The sequence below is a fragment of the Gekko japonicus genome, unplaced genomic scaffold, assembly GCF_001447785.1.
Source record: "Gekko japonicus isolate JY-2015 unplaced genomic scaffold, Gekko_japonicus_V1.1 scaffold788, whole genome shotgun sequence".
NCBI lineage: Eukaryota > Metazoa > Chordata > Lepidosauria > Squamata > Gekkonidae > Gekko > Gekko japonicus.
Window position 1 is genome coordinate 469,639 of NW_015170914.1, and position 20,049 is coordinate 489,687.

The window sequence follows — 20,049 nt, forward strand, 5'->3', positions numbered from 1 at the left end:
GCAAGGGAGCACAACAGTGAAAAGAAGTTAACCTTAAAACCTATTTTGTACACATGTTCTGTTGTACAACTCAAGTGCGAAGCTTATCTCAGCATTGCTGTTTATCCTTAATATGGTATCACTGAGGCAATTTAAAAGTACTTTTACAAAACAGAGTACCTGACTTTCCCCCCCCACACACGGCACATAAATGCATATCGACCCCTCCCTCCCTCCCTCCCACCCTCTTCCCCATTAAGGTATAGCACACACACACACACACACACACACACACTGCAAGGAAAAAAAACCCCTAATAGCTAATAATGTTATCATGTCGCCCATCCTTCAGAGAGCCGCATGCGCTTCACAGAGGGACTTTCCCTTTCGTCCGGCGAAGGTCTGGTGAGTCCAATGGGAGAGTGGAATTCATTCCGGTGATCCTCTCTGTCGCTTCCATCGTACGAACTACTACAGCTGCTCAAGCTGTCAACAGGAGATCTTCCCGCCTCGTGGCGCGTGTGTTGTGGATATCTCGAGGGTGTGGTGGTACGGTCTCTAGGAGGAGAAACAGGTTCTGACTTGATGTTGAGGCTTTGAGTAGAAGGCAGGGAGAGATTTGTATTCTGAGATAAATGAGTGCTAGTGCAAGCTCTGTAGGAGGAAAGGAAACCCAGTTACAGACTGAGGAGGCATAGAGCCCCCAGAAATGCACACTCAGACAAAACATCAGCTAAAAGATTCAAACCAATACCAGTGCACATCAAGAAGGGGAGACATTTTTTTGACAGGGAAACTTAGCACCAGAAACAGTTGAAGGAACATCTGAAGTGGTATATCATAAAAAATAACCCTTATGATAATGATAAGGACTGCAAACAAGATGAAGCTTATCTCTATGTACCACAGCAGCCAAATGGTACAGTGTTCAAACTGCATCGACTTTTACAGCTGAATATCTCATGTGCATATATGGGTGCTTTTGCATAGTGACTTTCTGAGATTCAGTAATCTATTTTATGTTGCTTGTTCCAGGGAAACATGAACAATTCTGGATGGAGACACAGTGTCTTTTTTATACATGGCAAAAGCACCTTGAGATAACTTTTCTGGGTTGTTTGCGCTTGTAAATATCCTGATTTATGTCAAAATGGAAACTGAAACTACATTGAACAAGTAACAACATTTAGATATTTAGGAATGATATTCTCCCAAGATCCACCTTGGAAAAATCAGTTCCAATTTATCTCTTCTAAGATAACGCCATATTTAAATGCCTTGAGACGTTGTTTTCACTCAGAAGGAAGAAAGTATTACCCAGCAGCTATAAGGACTTTTGGAGGTGAAATTAATCAAATGATACTTATGGCACCGGAGTGTGGGTAGAAGGTATATCTGAGACTATTGATTCCTTCTTATTAAAATTCCTGAGAAAAATAACCAGGTTACCAAAGTGTGTATCCAGTATAGCTTATTTGCCAAGAATTTGCAGTTTCTTCATTAGAATCAGTAGCTTGGCTGGACACATTTAGACTCAGGATTAACACTTGGATTAACTATAGATCTAAACTCCTTTTTAGACTAGGAAAAGATCCCTTCCAGAGTAAATGGAAGAGGCTAGTCGATTACAGACGGGAACAACTAGGCTTTACTTCAGCTTTACTGTTCTCAATGGGAAGCAAGAAAACTGAATTCCAAAGGGTCAAAAGGCTAGATGCTAGATTTCAGAAGTTCAAATCAATGAGCAAGAAGGGTACACTTCCTTGCTAACAATGGACTTGAACCTCCAGTTACCTTACCAGCATATTTAAAGTCCATGACGGTTCCCCAATATTAAGATTTTTTTTGCTGCTAGATTGAATGCTGTATTAACCCCAGAAAAGAAAGGTCGCTTTTTGGGAGTTCCCTTTTCAGAACGGCGGTGTTTCTGCAATATGGGGAAGATAGGTACCTTGGCTCATCTAGTTACTGAATGTCCCAGTTTCAGTGGGAAGAGACAAAGATGGATTACCTTGATACTTGAGAAGAATGAGCTTACAAATATCAATCACAGCCTTGCTTTTCCTTTACAACCCATGTATCACCAGGTCACTGGCAGCCTACCTTTTAGCAACCTAGCTTAAAATTAAAAAAACAAACAAAACTTTTGAGACTGGAGTGATATACCCCCCCCCTTTTCTATGTATGATTAGACTGAAGGCTGCGGCCAACAGAGCCATATCATAAAAGGAAAAGAAAGTGAAACAGAAAGTGCGTACTTTGGAAATAAGGTTATGCCAGGATGTGACAAACCATAACCTTGACAGAGATCAAGAGTCAAGCAACTGGCAGTGCCTACCCACACGAAAGCAACCCAGAAATCGCAAGTTCATACATACGATAGAGTAATAGAAATCAGTTCATCTTACTTCCTAGAACAGTAAAAAGATAGTGTGGAACACCGGATAATATGTCAGGTTGACTGAGGGAGATGCAGGTTCAAGTCTCTGCTCAGCAAAGTTCTTGGAGATAGATAAATCATTAACATAGGCTGTGTACAAATACAACTACTGTAGGGGTCTAGCCTCATTCCTCCTTTTGTTAGTGGGTAAATATACAAACACAAGAAAACGGGAAACCTTTCTCCCAAGGGGATTGTCATGTGGGCAAAACAAGTTTGCTGCTTTTAAAGAGAACTAAAACCAGGAAATGTTAGCTGTACTTCTGGAAAGAACAAATACGTTGGCACAGCTGAGCCAGTGTGGTGTAGTGTTTGGAGTATCAGACTAGGATTTGGGAGACCCAGGTTCAAATCCCTACTCTAGGGTTGCCAAATCCACTTGCCCCTCGGAGCGGGGGAGCCTCGTCTGTGTCCGGGAGGTGCTATCGGGCGCGCGCCGGCAGGACGTCACTGGAAGCAACGTGGCTGCGTCACCTCTGGTGATGCAGTTTCGGGGGTGGGGTTCCCCCCGGGCCCCGATTCCGCCGGGGCAGAAATCGGGGCTCCGAAGCGGGGGATTCCCCGCCCCCGGGCTCATTTGGCAACCCTACCCCACTCTGCCGTGGAAGCTCACTGGATGACTTTGGGCCAGTCGAGAGAGCTCTTTTGAGGACTGCTCATTCAAGGACAGCTCTTATCAGAACTATGGCTTGCCCAAGGTCATCCAGTAGCTGCAAGTGGAGGAGTGGGGACTCAAACCCAATTCTGTCAGATTAGAGTCCACACTCTTAACCACTACACCAAACTGGCTCCACCAAGGCAAGCAAGCAAGCAAGCAAGCAAGCAAAGTCAGACAGTCCTTCCAACCTCTATTCTATTCAAAGCCAGCTTCCCTGAGCTTTTTATTAGTCCATAAAAGGGTGGGTGCCTGTCTTTTTTATTTATTTAAAGGGCTATAATAGTGTGGGAAAGGGGAGGTTCTCATTAGGGAAACCATGCAAGGGTGGAAGGGTTAAAGTCCTCTTCCTGAACAGGCCCAATTTGAATTGGGGCCCACACAGCTGCACTGTAGCATTAAAAGATGCTGGTAAGCTCCAGTCATGACTCTTATCTATGACTTTAACATTTTAAATATGATATCTGTGGGTGCGTCCAGATGGGCCGTTTAGTCCGCTTTTGACATGCTTCAGTAGCGGATTTTATATCCACATACACACACCCAACATCTGCACACTGTCCCCAGCCGTCGCTTTCTGGCTCAAACCCCCTTTAAAACGGAGTATTTTGTTACCAGGTCCCCAAGTGGTGTTTTCCTGCTTCTCTGGTTCTAGCCGCACTTTTCTGACATCTGATTACTCCTGTGGTGTCGAGCCACTTCCTGTTTAAATCTCCTCCCCGCTCGAAAGCTGCCAGAGGCTTCCACTTTTCAGCCACCATTTTTAAAATGTGTTAGCGGTGCACGCATAGGCGGAGCTCCACCACCGCGTTTAGAAAACTGACATTTAAACGGTCACTTGTTTTAGCGTTTAGATGAGTTTGGGATCTCACGGATCTCACGGAGTCCATTTTCGAGTCAAACATTTAAAGGGAAATCTTTTGTTGGAGGGGTTGGATTGATTCGCCCTGGTGGTTCTGCGCATGTGCCGTGACAGTTTCCCCCTTCTACGGAGGGGTGCCTATGCGCATGCGCAAACCGAGGAAAAATTTTAAAAATCTGCCGACACACGCTCTCGCACGTCAGTAGTGTAGACGCCAGGGAGCTATGTGACTGCACAGTGAGGCGGGATAAGGGAGGTAAGCGTGATCACAATTATCCAGATCAAATATAATCCGGTTAGAACCAGAGCAGTTTAACCCACTCTCAGCACACAGGTATCATATTTAATACCTGCAGCTTCCTGCAACTAAGCATGAAGTCTGACTGAGAAAATTGCATTCTGAAATGTAGCGGTAGTGATTTTGTCACACAACCATTGTATTCTGAGGACAAACTCTATGTACTTTGGGAACCTGAAAAGCAAGCAAGAAGGAGTGTTTAGAGTGAGGCTACAATGTTGATGGAGGATGTTAAAATGATACCCCAGGCCAGGGCTTTTTTGGGTAGAAAAAGCCCAGCAGGAACTCATTAGCATAACAGGCCACACCCAACAGCAGAAACCCATTAGCATATTAGGCCACACCCCTGACAGCGCAGCTCATTATCATATTAGGCCACACCCCATGCCTTCCCTTGGCTTGCCCGGGCATCCCGTGGCTGTGGGGAGCCAGGACAAGCCCCCCCCTTAAGGGAAGGGAAGGCAGTTTAAACTGCCTTCCCTTGGCTTGCCTGGACACCTCCTCGATCCTTTAAATGCCTCCCTGATCCCTCCAGGGGCCCCCTGGCCCACCCGCCTCAGAGTCGCCGGGGGAATATCACTCCCCAGGCCTTCCTTCTGTAGCCACATGTGCAGAAGTTTTGGCTGTAGTGGGCATGGCCAACTATGAAGCCAGCTGGAACTTCGTTCCTGTGCATTCCTGCCCAAAAATAGCCCTGCCCCAGGCCATTTTCCCTGTAGAAATTGCCCTCCCAGCAGCTGTTAGCTTTGGTAGAGAAAAAGAGAATCACCCATCTCATACCTGCATTTTTCTCTATTGAGCTAAAAGCAGCTTGGGAAGGGGGAGTTGTACCACCTCTCTTAGTATCACAGCCTCAACCCCCATAAGGTTAAAAACTGCATCAGGAGATCCCCTTGTGGATCTCACATAAGGTGCAGTCTGGCCCAGAGGCCTTTATTTCCAGAGCAAACCACACCCACCACTCTTATTCTGCATGCCTGTCCTTACTGAAAGGTAAGCTAGGTGGCAATGGGCACAATCTGAATAAATCTGAAGCCAAAGATGCTGCTTCTCTCGTAACCCTCCCCACCAAAAATGATGACTGTTTACACTCCAAAAACAAGAAAACTAGCTTCTAATTGCAAACTTCATGCCCCTTTTGTATGTGGAGCAAAGCCTGTAAAAATAAGATGGCTAAAGGGGGAACATGAGACCAAAGTCTAAAAATATATCTTATTATAAAACAAAAGAGTCATGCTGTTCACTTTGGTACAAAAGCACCACCTACTGGCAACCTGTTTTTCTTTGATCCCCTTATTCTAAAATGGAAAAAAAGGTCCACATTGCTGTAATGTATATATTAATGTGACATTCTTTAAAGGCAAGCCACTGACCATTTACAGTCCCAATGAAATTCAGCTCTGGGCCCATTCATCAGATTGATTTTACAGTTTAATGATCTATAAGTCTGATGCAGGCTTGCTTTTATAGGCACTTAAGCGTTTAGGAGGAGCTAACAGTTACACCCATTGTGATGTGTTGACATTTGCTGTTGTTGTACCAGATGTGGGCCGGCACTGCAACTTCATCATAAGCAGGCAAGAATCACAGGGATTTGTCACAGGAATGTCAGAATCTTCTACCTTAAGCACCTTATAAAAAACTTAACAGTCATGGGGAGCAGAGGAAATAATAGATAGGTAAGGTAAAGGTTTCCCTTGCTCAAAAGCCAGTTGAATCCGACTCTAGGGATGTGGTGCTCATCTCCTTTTCCAAGCCGAAGAGCCAGCGCTGTCCAAAGACATTTTCATGGTCATGTGGCCGGCATGACTAAACACGAAGGCGCAACTTAATAGATAGGTAGCTGATCCCAATATATGTATATGTATCTTACAAATGCAGGTTTTGCCATTCATTTCAGTGGGAAATGCTAACGCATAACTCATTCCTTTGCCTGTGTAATTGGACTTCACCACCAAACAGAAAGAGAGAGCTGAGGAGGGGAACCCAATCCCTGCACTAGAGCTTGTGTATTTGTAAACAGGCTGGGAACAGCTTCAGAATTCTACATCTCTATGGGACATGCTTCCATTTCAAAAGTGAAGAGATGTAGTTCAGCATATATCCAAATTCTGCTATAATATAAAATTGTGTGCTCTCTCTCTCTCACTTTCTCATGTAAATATATTTATATTTGGAATGAAGAGGTAACGCTTTCATCATTAAGAATGGAGTCCTAATCAGAGTTACTCTCTTCAAAGCCCATTCAGTTCAAAGGTCTGAGAAGGGTGTAACTGTGCTTCGGACAGCACTGTAATTGTCACAAGGTTCAATAATGTAAGGCTATAGTTAGACAACAAAGGAAGAGACAGACGTTGTATTAGGAATTGTTTTCATCTGCTCTGTATTCAGTAGTTTTTGTCAACATTTGAGCAGCTCTCTTCCCAAAGGGAGAAGAACGTGGGCTGGCCCTACTTCTGCAAATGTCTGGAAGTGAAAGGAAATATAGATCCTTTAATACGCATTTAATTCAGTCTATTTACTTCTAAGTAAATATATAAAGGATGAAACTTTATGATTCTGGCTAAAGTATTTTATGTTTGGATCCGTTCTGCCAAATTAGCCATTGAAAAATGCCATGTGTTATTAGGGTTGCCAGGTCTGGGCTGGAAAATACCTTGAGACTTTGGGGGTGGACCCAGGAGAGGGCGGGGTTTGGGGAGGGGAGGGGCCTCAGCATGCCACAGAGTCCACCCTTCAAAGCAGCCATTTTCTCCAGGGGAGCTGATCTCTATCAGCTGGAGATCAGTTGTAAAAGCAGGAGATCCCCAGGCCCCACCTGGAGGCTAGCAACCCTATGTGTTATATAGATGTACACATAATTCCTTATGAGGCCTACTCTATAACAGTTATGCCTTTCATCACTAAAGGTTTTCTTTCTTAATGCTGTAAAACAGCTTTATGGCTTCATATCCTCAATTCTGCAGTGGCCATGATTAAAAAATAAAAATAAAATAGACATTCAAATAAAATAGACAAGTGAAGAAAGGTCAGCAAAACTGTAACGTCTAGTCTCCCCATGACCTAAACGTCTTAGGTATACAGAGCTGGATCCAATACAGAGCTGGATCTCTCTTACCCTGTGTCCCCCTGAAAATCTGTTCCTGAGGAGTGCAATGCATTGTGGGTAAGGAGGGGGGCTGCAGTTCAAGGAACCTTGGCAGAAATTACTCCCTCCCTCATGCGTTTCCACAAACAGACCAACAGCTCAGGAGTATGTGGAGGATTCTGATCTTCCCTTCTTGTTTCAGCCCCTCACACCATAGTCTACTCTGTTCCCAAGCGACTCTGACCCTCGGGAACAGCTTAGGGACACTGGAAGCTGCAAGGGCCTCAGGGGGAAAGAAGAGAGATCTGTCTCATGAACTTTTCTATTTATGCCTGCTGAATCCAGGCCATGGAGCTTTTAGAAATCAACTAAAATGGTGTGTCTGGCCTTAATGTATTTGGTGAGTGGTGCCACTGAGTAGCACTAGGCGTTAATAAGAAGAATTGTATGAATCTCCCAAGTAGTAGCAGCTCTGAGCAGAAGCTGAACAGTGGTTAATTCTTTTTTCCAAATGACATGTATTTTTCAAGAATACAGTCAAATATAAAGTCAAATATAAATATATTATAAAGGAAACTGATACCGGGGGAGGGACTACCAACAACTCTGTCCAGGGGGAACTGGGAAACAACAGAGATATGTGTTGTTATATTTAAAAAAATGACTGGCATCTACTTATAGCATGTGGTGTAAAAGCAGGAGATCCCCAGGCCCCACCTGGAGGCTGGCAACCCTATGTGTTATATCGATGTACACATAATTCGTTATGAGGCCTACTCTATAACAGTTATGCCTTTCATCACTAAAGGTTTTCTTTCTTAATGCTGTAAAACAGCTTTATGGCTTCATATCCTCAATTCTGCAGTGGCCATGATTAAAAAATAAAAATAAAATAGACATTCAAATAAAATAGACAAGTGAAGAAAGGTCAGCAAAACTGTAACGTCTAGTCTCCCCATGACCTAAACGTCTTAGGTATACAGAGCTGGATCCAATACAGAGCTGGATCTCTCTTACCCTGTGTCCCCCTGAAAATCTGTTCCTGAGGAGTGCAATGCATTGTGGGTAAGGAGGGGGGCTGCAGTTCAAGGAACCTTGGCAGAAATTACTCCCTCCCTCATGCGTTTCCACAAACAGACCAACAGCTCAGGAGTATGCGGAGGATTCTGATCTTCCCTTCTTGTTTCAGCCCCTCACACCATAGTCTACTCTGTTCCCAAGCGACTCTGACCCTCGGGAACAGCTTAGGGACACTGGAAGCTGCAAGGGCCTCAGGGGGAAAGAAGAGAGATCTGTCTCATGAACTTTTCTATTTATGCCTGCTGAATCCAGGCCATGGAGCTTTTAGAAATCAACTAAAATGGTGTGTCTGGCCTTAATGTATTTGGTGAGTGGTGCCACTGAGTAGCACTAGGCGTTAATAAGAAGAATTGTATGAATCTCCCAAGTAGTAGCAGCTCTGAGCAGAAGCTGAACAGTGGTTAATTCTTTTTTCCAAATGACATGTATTTTTCAAGAATACAGTCAAATATAAAGTCAAATATAAATATATTATAAAGGAAACTGATACCGGGGGAGGGACTACCAACAACTCTGTCAGGGGGGACCGGGAAACAACAGAGATATGTGTTGTTAGATTTAAAAAAATGACTGGCATCTACTTATAGCATGTGGAATCTGTAGATGAAAATGTAGCCTTTATAAAATTCTAACATGAAATTCTGATGCTGGAGTAAGGAATATCTATTTATCTTTGGATAAATGAAGCCTTTTCTGCCAGACTCGGAATGAAGTAAAAGAACAATAGCAACCGCAGTCCAGAGCGTGTTCTACAGGTAGACTTGTACCAAATATCTTATTACTACGCTTGAAGCTGACAGTTATGAAAGCCTGCTATTGTTTTACATTTAATTAGATTTTGCTTGTGCAACCCAATGGTTTTGCAAAATATTATGGCCAGTTAGCAAAAACTATTAAGCTTATTTTAACACTGTTTAGGGCAGTGCTCTTTATTTATTTATTTTTTTAATATTATCTTTATTCATTTTTCCACCAATTATAATAAAATAACAGCAGTGCTCTTTAGATCAATTATATACACAGGGATCTTGGTGGGGGTACAGCAAACTTAGAAAGCCCTGGAGTTTGATCCAAAGATTTTGTTCCGTAAATGGTGAAGCCATAGACAGAAGGGCTTGTTGCACTGGAGGAAGGCTTGTTGCCCCAGCTGACACCACCATTAGGGAAGGACGACACAGGATCCAATTCTCCTTTCAGTGGAGTGAATAACAACATTCCCACTGATTTACATAGCGATGGGTTGCAGCTTTGGACTGCTGTAACCCAAAGCACTGAGCACGTGTGCAATGGCCACGGAACTTCTCTGCAACATTGTCACTGGAAACATAGTCAAAGACATCAAATGTACTCTATTAGGTTAATTTTGATTCATAACAAAATGAATACTTGATTGAGTTTTTGTTTTTTGGTTGCACTGGGTTTATATGAACTTAGCACTTTCGTTGAGAACTTCCACATTTTGCAATAGTAGGTATTATAGGCTTTTCTTCCTAAAAAGAACTCTCTCACTATTGCCACTAGAGGGCAGGAACATGCCCTTTAACTGATTAAAAAAAAATACGAGGTTTGATTGCAGGCAGACTTTTAGGAATACAGATTAGTCTATGTTTCTCTAAAGGAATTCCAAATAAATTACATATGCATGTCACTTAATACATGGGGATAGACGACGGCTAGAGAAGAGTATGGGTTAATACTGGGCCAAAATGATACGCCACCCTAACATTTACTGAACAAATATCTACAGTGCATCTATCATTGGGAGAGTCAAATGCTGAAGTCTAATTAGTGCTAGAGTTTCAGTAGATTAAAAACTACAGTTCTAATTAGCATGCCTAAAGTACATGAAAAATTCGCAAAATCACTTTATCATAATAGACTTAGAAAGTGATGGGAATATTCAAGGTTGCATTTCAGCTGCCTCACCTGTTTCATGTCTTGAATTCATAAAGTCTGACTACTGGGCACAACTGAATTCAGGGGACAAATACACAATTTTAGGACTTCAGTCCAAAGTAATCTAACTTCCGCTGTACAAAAAGGCATTCTAATTAATAGAAGCTGCTTGCACTCTGAAGTGCCCTGGCATTAAACACACTTCATGATCTATAGCTGTATGTTAACTGATATCTGTCAAAAATGATAAGCATATTTTTGGTCCCTGCACACTTTGGAGACAGACTAATGTTCTGGTTCTCAGCTATGGGGAAGAAGTAGGAAGGAGGAGGATGTCTACCACTCGCCCAGCTCAGGGGGAGCCAAACAGGCCCGTAGCTACGATGGGGCTTTTGGGGGCTCTGCTCCCTTTCTTAAAGGCACAGCCCCACAATAATTTATCCTGTAAATGCTTTTTTTCAACCACTTTAAAACATTTTTTAAAAGGTGTGTGCTCCTTTAAGCAGAGTGGGGATGCTGTAGTTTACTAATTCCCACACTGAGCAAGGGGGTTGGAGTAGGTGACCTCTAGGATACCTTCTAACTCTGTGTCAAGAAACTGGTCTCATTTAGGAGTGTTTTTCTGCCTGTTTGCTTTCTTGACTATAAAAGTCATCACCCACGCCTGCCGGCTTGTTATCAGAACTGTTGCTTAGGCTGGCAGAAGTGATTAACTTGCAGCAGCTGAGAACTGTCATCTAAAATGGTTGACAGCCTGCAATTTAGAGATCTATCCTGGTAACAGCTTTCTATTGGCTAAATGGCTTTTCTTTCTGCACTGAGAACTTCAGTCCCACCAGGGGGAAAAATTGCCCCAAAAGCCACAAAATCCTGGCTATGGGCCTGGACCCAAATACATCCAAAATGGAGTCAGCTTATCTGTGGACACTACCTTCTTTGGCCACTTGAATCCAGACCCTTGGCAAACTTAGGGTATTAGAGATGAGAAGGCAACACTTCCATGTGGGGAGGGTGGGATATAAATCAAATAAATAAATATTATCAGGGTACACTGAACATTAGAAATTCAGTATAACCAAAGGAGAGATATGAAATCATTATACAATTATATCTATGTGTGTATGATGTATTATTGAAATATTGTAAGCCTGCATTTATGAGATTTGCTACAGAATGTAAGAAGAGCCTTACTGGAGCAGACAGTCAGTCTAGCATTCCATTTCCCACAGTGGCTAACCAGATACAAGGCCTACAACAGAGGCACAGAGGCCAAAATCTCTACCTGTTGCTGTCCTGAAAGAACCTAGTGGAACAGCCATTCTGGGTCCATGTAAACAAATGGCAGATTCTGCCACTCTCTGAAGGCCATAGCTTCGGCCCCCTCTACAACTTCCACTTCTGGCACCAGCATACCAGTGTGTAAAGATCTGGAAATCTTTCTCTCCCTCTCTCTAGCCACCATCTAGTGGCAGAATATGGCATTGCAGACAAAGTGGGAAATGGTGTTAAGACAGTTACCTAATTTGAATACTTGGGAGAAGTTATTTGTTCTATTACGATATCTGTTGTGACTGAACTACTATACTGCTTTGTTGGTATATGTAGCCTCTGCTTACCCTAACCTCAAGTAACATAAAGGGAGTACAGGGGTGTCAACCCTGGTAAAGGAAAACTGGAGCTGCTAAGGAGGTTTCTGTTCTGGATTCAGGTGGGCAGGCATGCTGGTCTGAAAAAACAGAACAAAGTTTGAGTCCAGTAGCACGTTTAAGACCAGCAAAGTTTAATTCTGGACTTAAACTTTGTTCCATACTGGAATGTTTGTGACTTGCTGGTCCAAGTAAGTCCTTGGTGAGGCCTTGTATAAAGCTGAAAACTGTTTCTGGTAAGAGAGGCCTATATTAGAGCAGACACTCTCAGTTCAGTAGTGATATGCCAATAATAATGATTTAGTACAATCGTGATTCAGCAAAGAAAGACTTAAGCTCAGAAGAAGCTTGGCAAAGCTTGTCACTTTCTTCCTGCATCTTCCCAGAGATGTTGGGAAGGACTCTGTCATGACAGGGGTTGCCAAACAGCTCCAGGTATATGCCTCTGTACCAGAAAACAAACTGTCCTCCTGGACCAGTCACAAATTGAGGCTTGCCCACAGGACTGATTGTCATGGCTGGACTTTGTTGACCTACCTAAGGGCAGAACCCCAATATGGATTATGAGAATTGCCAATGTGAATGACCATGACATTGCACTAAAGCCAAACCAAAAGGTAGCGGACCTCTTTTTTTTTTAGTCGCCGCTCACCTGAAGGGTCTCGTGGTGACTTACATCATTAAAACCAATAAGGCAAAACAGCATAAAAACAAATAACAAATATAAAATGTTAACATTAAAATATTAAAATATGTGGCTATCACCACACCACTATTTAAAAAGCCCAAATATGTGGTTATCCTCGAAAAGCTAACTTAAACAATTCAGCCTTGCATGCCCTGAGGAAACTAAACAAGTCTGGCAGGGCACAGGTGTCATCCGAGAGTGCATTCTACAGGGTAGGGGCCACAACTGAGAAGGATCTTTCCCTGGTGACAGCTAACTGAGCCATCCTGGGGCCAGGCACCTGCCAAAGGCCCCCAGATGATGACCGAAAGGAATGCGGGGAGTTGTAATGACAGGGATGGTCCTGTAGGTGTGAGGGTCCCAGACTGCTAAGGGCTTTAAGGTTAACACCAACACCTTGAATTGGATCCAGAGACTAACTGGTAGCCAGTGCAGCTGCTGCAGAATTGGAGAAATATGAGCTGACCACGATGTTCCAGTCAGCAACCTGGCAGCTGCATTCTGGACCACCTGCAGTTTCCAAAGCATTTTCAAGGGTAGCCCTACAGAGTGAATTGCAGCAGTCCAATCTGGACGTGACCACTGCATGGATTAAGGTGGCAAAGTCTGACCCAGATAAATGAGCCAGCTGGAGGATCTGCTGTAGATGAAAAAAGGTTGACTATGCTATCATGGACACTTGTGTATCCAATGGTAATGCAGAATCCAACCACACCCTGAGGCTTTTTACAGAGTCTACAGCTGTCAACTGGACACCATTAAGTCTCAGGAGGGACCCTCCAGCTAGCATCTCAGTCTTTCCTAGCCACATGACCTCCACCTTGGATGGATTCAACTTTAGCCAGCTCCCCCTTAACCACTGGATGACTGCATCCAGCACAAGGGGATTAGGAGTGGTACTGTTCTGCCACAATTGCTCTATGGCTCTATGCTAGGACCTCCACCAACTAAATATACTTCCCTGGAAAAAGTTCAATCAAAATTCCTAAGATCCATCTTCCAAGTACCCAATGTGTGACCAATGCAAGTCTACGTCTAGAATCAGGCATGGTTAAAGCCAAGCTGAAACGTGTTTCTATTACTTACTGGCTGAGGGTAAGGTGAAACCCTCAAGGTCTTGTGACTTTATTTTTAACAGATGGATTTCAATCATCCTGGACAAAAGGGGTTCTCCAGAATCTTCAATCCACTGAACTAGTGGAGAACAGTATCCTTCATCTAGATACCTTTCATGCTAAAGCATTGATACAACAAAGGATATTGGACACTGAGAGGCAGGAAGATATCACTAAGGTACCTCATTTTTTGATTCCAGAGAATCGCAAGTTCTTAACTGCACTGGCGACATACCTTTCATTGTTGGTGGTACTCAAGCAAAGAAGACCCTATACATTGGCAAGATGGCAGGCTTTTCCTTCTGCAATTCTCAATGGAAAATTTAAAAAGATTCCTTTGGATCAAAGACTATGTATGTGTGGCTCTAATGAGATTGAATGAGTTGACCATATTCTACTTCACTGTAATACGTATGCAGATATCCGTGCAAAGTTTATTGCCCCCTTGTTACGGTCTTTTCTTGGAGGTTCAGATAATGAAATCACAGAGAGTCTCCTGAAAGGGTCTAACTCCCAAATAACTATGAACTGTGCAAAATTCCTCATGGCTGCTTATAGAATACTTCAGAGACTTACAGCAACAAATCAATTTGTTCAACTTTAGGGTGATATAATATTTTCAAGTTATATAATGATTTTAAATAACTATATTAGTGTTTTATGATAGGTATGTTTATGTCTATGTTTTATTCTGATCTATGATCATAAATAAATTTCTGATCTGAGACAGAAGATTCATTAACAGTGTGACCAGGTGACAAATACATAAATTAGAATTCCTGGCCTTGAAGGAGATTATCACAGAAAATTGCAGGGGCTACTTATACATTTCAGGCCTGAACAGACAGTAACCCAGCTACCTATGTACCATACTTACAAAATTGGGTGCTACTGGTCACACATGGGTAATTGTTTTATATGACTATGGTTTCATTATACATTACTTGAACTAAAAGGGCTAACATTGATGCCTATATCTTATCCCTGGAGTGGCAAGATGGCCATCATATCTCTGCTGAAGGAGCTAAGGACTTTCCATGGAAAAGATGGAGCAAGACCTACAGAATTCCTGGTGTTGCGAAGAAGTTGTGTGCTTGTAGCCTGAAGCGATGCTTCCTGTGTCAGCAAATTATGTTGTCTTGCAAATATCACCACTACCATACCCGAATCCTAGTTAATGCTCAACACAAAGACCCTGATATTAAAAACCACACCTTTATTGTCAAAAAAGAATGACAAATCTCTATCCAGAACTGAGCCTTGCTCAGGTGAAGTGGCACTCTTCCTGAGAGAATGGAATTAATTAAAGGTCATTGATGGCATGCTGTTTTGATCCATTAAGAAGATGGCATAAACTATTGCTGGTACCCAGGGCTGGCATCAGTATACGCTAGGGTGGGGCAGCTGCTAGGGGCCCGGGCTTCTGGCAGGGCCCACTGCTGTTGACTGCCCCCTCAGCTGTGCTCCCAGATACATGCACTGCCCAGTGCTACTGGGAAAAGGGCTGCAGGCAGTGGTGAGCAGTGGCAGAGCTCACAAATGGTCACAGGAAGGACACACAGGGAGGTGCGAGGCCTGTGGGTGGGTGGTGGGGCTGGGAACTCAAAAGCTGTTAACAGCCCTGTTGGTACCTTAACATTACTAACCAACAAGCAGTGGAAGCTCTACATGATGACCTCTGATCTAAGGACTGAAGGAACATTGGAGCTCCTTGCAGACCAGATCCTATTGGCCTAAGGCAGCAAAAGATGTTATCAAAAAGCGTAAGACCTGTGCTCATTGTTCAGCAGAAAATCCTACCACCATAGGCTAATTGCTTGGCGAGCACCAGCATCAATGGGCCAGTGGAACTGGTATGTATTGATCTCTTATCTGTGGAGTCCAATAGTGAGAAGTACAGGAATATCCTGGTAATGACAGACCACTTTTACCTGCTACGCACAAACCTACCACAAAGGAGATCAGGAAGCGTTGTTGTTGTTGTTGTTCAGTCGCACAGTCGAGTCCGACTCTTTGCGACCCCATGGACCAGATCACGCCAGGCCTTCCGGTCTTCCGCCATCCTCTGAAGTTTGCTCAACTTCATCAGAGGACGGCGGAAGGCCGGAAGGCCTGGCGTGATCTGGTCCATGGGGTCGCGAAGAGTCGTAAGCATACACCATTGCAAAGATACTCTTGGAAGACCTATTTAAAGGCTGTTTATTGACTGCTCTGAAAAATACACTTAGACGGATGGACAGATTTAGAGCGTTGTCTATTAAGAGAAGTACTGAACCTAGTATGATCAGACTGTCCTGGACCACACCATACCAACTCCAAGGTGACTCCCCAAATGGTGAGACCAACTGTACCTTGCAGAATATGTTGTGCATCCTGAGCTTAAACCCATATGGAGCCAACTTGGTGCACACCACCTACAGTCCCACCTGCTATGACTCCATGGGGTTTATGCCTATTTTCTGCTTTCTGGGATAGAGATTAGACTCTCTGTAGACCTATGTTTGGAATAAATTTATTTTTTACTTCTGCTTTAGTCTGGGTCCCTCTTCCCTGGCACTCCTGGAATTGCTCACCACACCTAGAACATCAATGAGAAGAGGCTGCAGGAAGTTGCTCCTGCAAGCTAGTTGCATTTTCTGCTGATGACTAGAAGAAATGTCCTTCATCTTCTGCCACCCTCCAGGAGAAATACACTTTCCCTTCGGGACACCACTCCAAGGGCACTGATCACCAGCAGCATACTTACTGGAACTATCAGTAAGAACCTGACATGTAAGACTCTTTCAGTAAGACCCAGCCATTGGACACATAAGTTACGTATGAAAACATGGAATCATTCTCTGCTTTCTATTGAAACTGGGAAGGAACCACAGGGTTGTGGCTCAGGTAGAGGATTCCTCTGGAGAACTGTAGTTTCTGTCTTAGCCAGCCCACCACTATGCTAACATTGATACTTGCAGGTAATGTGACTTACCCTAACTGACTGAGGGCAGATGGTGGCATATTATGTAGATGCTGCTGCTGCCAGCCAGTGACAGAACCCAGGTGGAGAGCACTGGCTGTGTTAAACCCAGAGAGTGATGACAAATCAGCACTACTCAGCGAGTATTCTAGAAGTAAGAACAGAAAATGCAAACCATCAAAATCTGATGAAGAAAAGAGCTAAACAGTTACATTCATTTACTGTTTCATAAGCAGTAATAAGCCTTTATGTCTTCTGCGGTGTTAAACTGCATCTTTCTCCCTTCCTCCCCCCCAAAACAAAAAAAACCCCTTTGACATCAGTCTTGGAAAACAAATGCTAGATGAATAGATTCTTTGGTTCCTGGAAGATGTTCAGTTCTTAGAATTCCTCTGTGTTCTAAGAATGCATTCCAGAGCGGTGCATGTTTGTCTGCTGCAGCCGAAATGCTGAGTCTGATGGCATCTCAGAGACTGGCTAATTGCATTACGGTACAATGGCACAGCAAGCCAGGGTCCATTTGCATCTAAAAGGGGGGGGGGGCTCTCACTCAATAAACCTCATCCCACAATAAATTCATTAATCTTTAAGACTTTTGCTTGTTTTGAAAGTATTGTCACCATCATACACAAATGACGAGGCTACTGGAGCTACAAAGATGCTACTGAACCTGAATCTAGCTACTGTACTCAAATATATTCTGAAACTGAAGCCCACAATTTATTAACAGTAATCTTCATCAAGGCCCTCAGAAAGTTGGGGACATGCTCATTAAGACTACTGTGCAGGCAAAGTGAAAATATTCATGCTGCCAGAGACTCTGGGACTTGAAACATGAGCCGAAAAGGCACAAAGCTAGGATCTAGCCTCATGAGCTGTCTTTGCTTTTACTTACTGAGGCCTCTGATGCCATTCAGGTGCAGAAAGGAACTCAGGTGCACAATCGTCTCTTGCAGTATACACAGCCAGGCCTAGTGTAAATACTGGGGTCCTGATCCTCTGTTGTGCCTGGTCAATAGAGCCCTGCACCTTCCAGCTCTTCTACCTCTTGCAGACCTTGACCTCAAGGATGCCCCACTGCATGAGCCAGCATGGCTCCAACATGTTCTTACTGAAAAGTGCGGAGATGTCAGCCATGTGCCAATGCTGCTACCTGTCCTTATAGCAGCTCTAACAGCTTACTTGTGTTGGATCAATATTTATTTATTTATTTTATTATGCAGGCACAAGTGTGGATCTTGCAGGTCAGATGAACAGCAGAATATATCTGGAACAACACTGACTTGTGATCGCTCATCCAAGGTACACTGAATGTGTGTGTTACAGTGGGCACCAATGACAAGCATTTATTTGAACCACCAAGCCTTCTGTAGAACAGCTTTCATCACTGAACATTTTTATAAAAATTTATTTATTTATCATTCAATTTATAGGCCACGCTCCCCACCAAGTGAGCTCAGGGCGGCTAACAACAAGGCACGCATGCTGATTTATAAAACAAGATAAAACACACAATTACAATATATACAAAATAAAGTGCTTCAAGATGGTTACAAATGATGATCTTCCATTTTAGAGATGGTATCCGGAGGATACTTAGTCAGATCTTAAACTCAGTGGTGTCCGCATGCCATAGTGCCGCAGTTTGATCATCACAGGCCATTCCAATACCCCGCTGTTTCCAAGTTCATTGGTGGTGGTGGTAGCGGTGGCTCCTACTCAAAAGCTTGGCGGAAGAGCTCCGTCTTGCAGGCCCTGCGGAACTGTGCAAGGTCCCGCAGGGCCCCGATCTTCTCTGGGAGCTCGTTCCACCAGGTAGGAGCTGCCACCGAAAAGGCTTTGGCCCTAGTAATAGCCAGCCTGGCCTCCTTGGGGCCTGGTGTCATCAACAGATGTTGCATCCCCGACCATAGTGCCCTTGAGGGTATGTACGGGGAAAGGCGGTCCCTCAGGTATGTCAGGCCCTGGCCGTAAAGGACTTTGAAACAAATCCGGTACGCTATTGGCAGCCAGTGCAGCGCTTTCAGCACAGGGCGGATGTGCTCCCACCTAGGGAGACACATCAAAAGCCTGGCTGCAGCATTCTGCACAAGCTGCAGCTTCCGGATTTGTGACAAAGGCAGCCCCACGTAGAGAGCGTTACAGTAGTCCATCCTCAAGGTGACCGTCGCCTGGATCACTGTGGCCAGGTCATCGCTGTCGAGGAAAGGGACCAACTGCCGAGCCAGCCTGAGTGACTCCTAAAGTCTCATAAGCGAATCAGAGATGCTTCAGTTCCTTAAGATAATTTCTTATGATGATACATAACAAAAATATGTTTCTTCCTACGATTCAGGATACAATTTCATTTTAAGTATTTGTAAGCTGAATTTTCTGCCAGAATGACACTCAAAAGTTGCTTAAAGACAACAGAAATATTGAATGTATCTGGCTTTCCTCCTACCAAAATCTATACTGCTTGCATCTTATGCTGACACTTACCGGTACCATATGTTGTAGAAATGGCTGATGGGTACCCTCCCATCCCTTGCCCTGGCAAAGTAGGAGTTGCCACGGAAACCACTGGGGTAGCCAATGACTGAGCAGACTGGGAGTTATTTATCCTCTGATTCTTTTAAAGTAAGTAAAAGAAACATATTAATGGCAAGACACAAAACAGTTGAAATAAACTGGATTAGTTCATATTATACACAATCATACACAGATTTACAAAATTAATCTTTTATCATGTAGCTTTTATGAACTCTGACAATCCTATGATACACAATCTTTCAAGAGACCAGTTGTCACCATAGTAACTCATTACATCAGAATCTCCTAGGTAACCAAACGAGCAACATATAAGATTCCCCCCCACCATGGGTAGAAAACAGGCTGTGTGGATAATGGATAGAATAGCATAGCTATATTGTTTATGTTTTTTACTGAAATACAAAAGGTTATAAAAACTATTATAATAGCCTTAATCCCTAATTCAGCTTCATTTACAATTTTCAAAAAATTATATCTCTCTAACTACACACACACAAACATATATGATAAGTTGTGCCAGAATGCAGAAGGAGGAATACACTCAAACGGTTCTCATTGAAACCAATGAAGCTAGCTGGTATCCATGCTTGGACTTAAGGCTGGTACTCTTACCCAATAAGTGTAGTGCCCACAGGCCCCTGCTTACAGAAATATCCTTAGTGGTCAGGATATTTGTGTTTAAAACGAAGAAGCCATGCTGTATGGTAAGGCTGCATGATCCATTTTCACCAGCAGATGGTGCTCTGGCCACTTCATTCTTATCCATGCCAAAAGTTACTTAAGGGATACCAAATAGCAAAACAATAAA

At 43.4% G+C, this 20,049-nt stretch overlaps 1 protein-coding gene across 9 annotated transcripts in view; it reads right to left on the reverse strand.

Annotated features, from left to right (window-relative positions):
* Window positions 1-236: 236 nt before the first annotated feature.
* MEF2C (myocyte enhancer factor 2C) overlaps window positions 237-20,049 on the reverse strand; it is a 242,606-nt gene continuing 222,793 nt past the window's right edge. For 7 of the 9 annotated variants that reach the window (XM_015418718.1, XM_015418723.1, XM_015418716.1 and 4 more), the window contains 3 exons: window positions 19,191-19,320; window positions 16,722-16,857; window positions 237-633 (listed from right to left, as the gene is read on the reverse strand). In XM_015418718.1, the coding sequence (XP_015274204.1) occupies window positions 312-633; window positions 16,722-16,857; window positions 19,191-19,320 (588 nt within the window). In that variant the 3' untranslated portion in view covers window positions 237-311. The remainder of the gene's footprint in view (window positions 634-16,721; window positions 16,858-19,190; window positions 19,321-20,049) is intronic. The other 2 variants (XM_015418724.1, XM_015418725.1) reach the window with 1 other exon arrangement.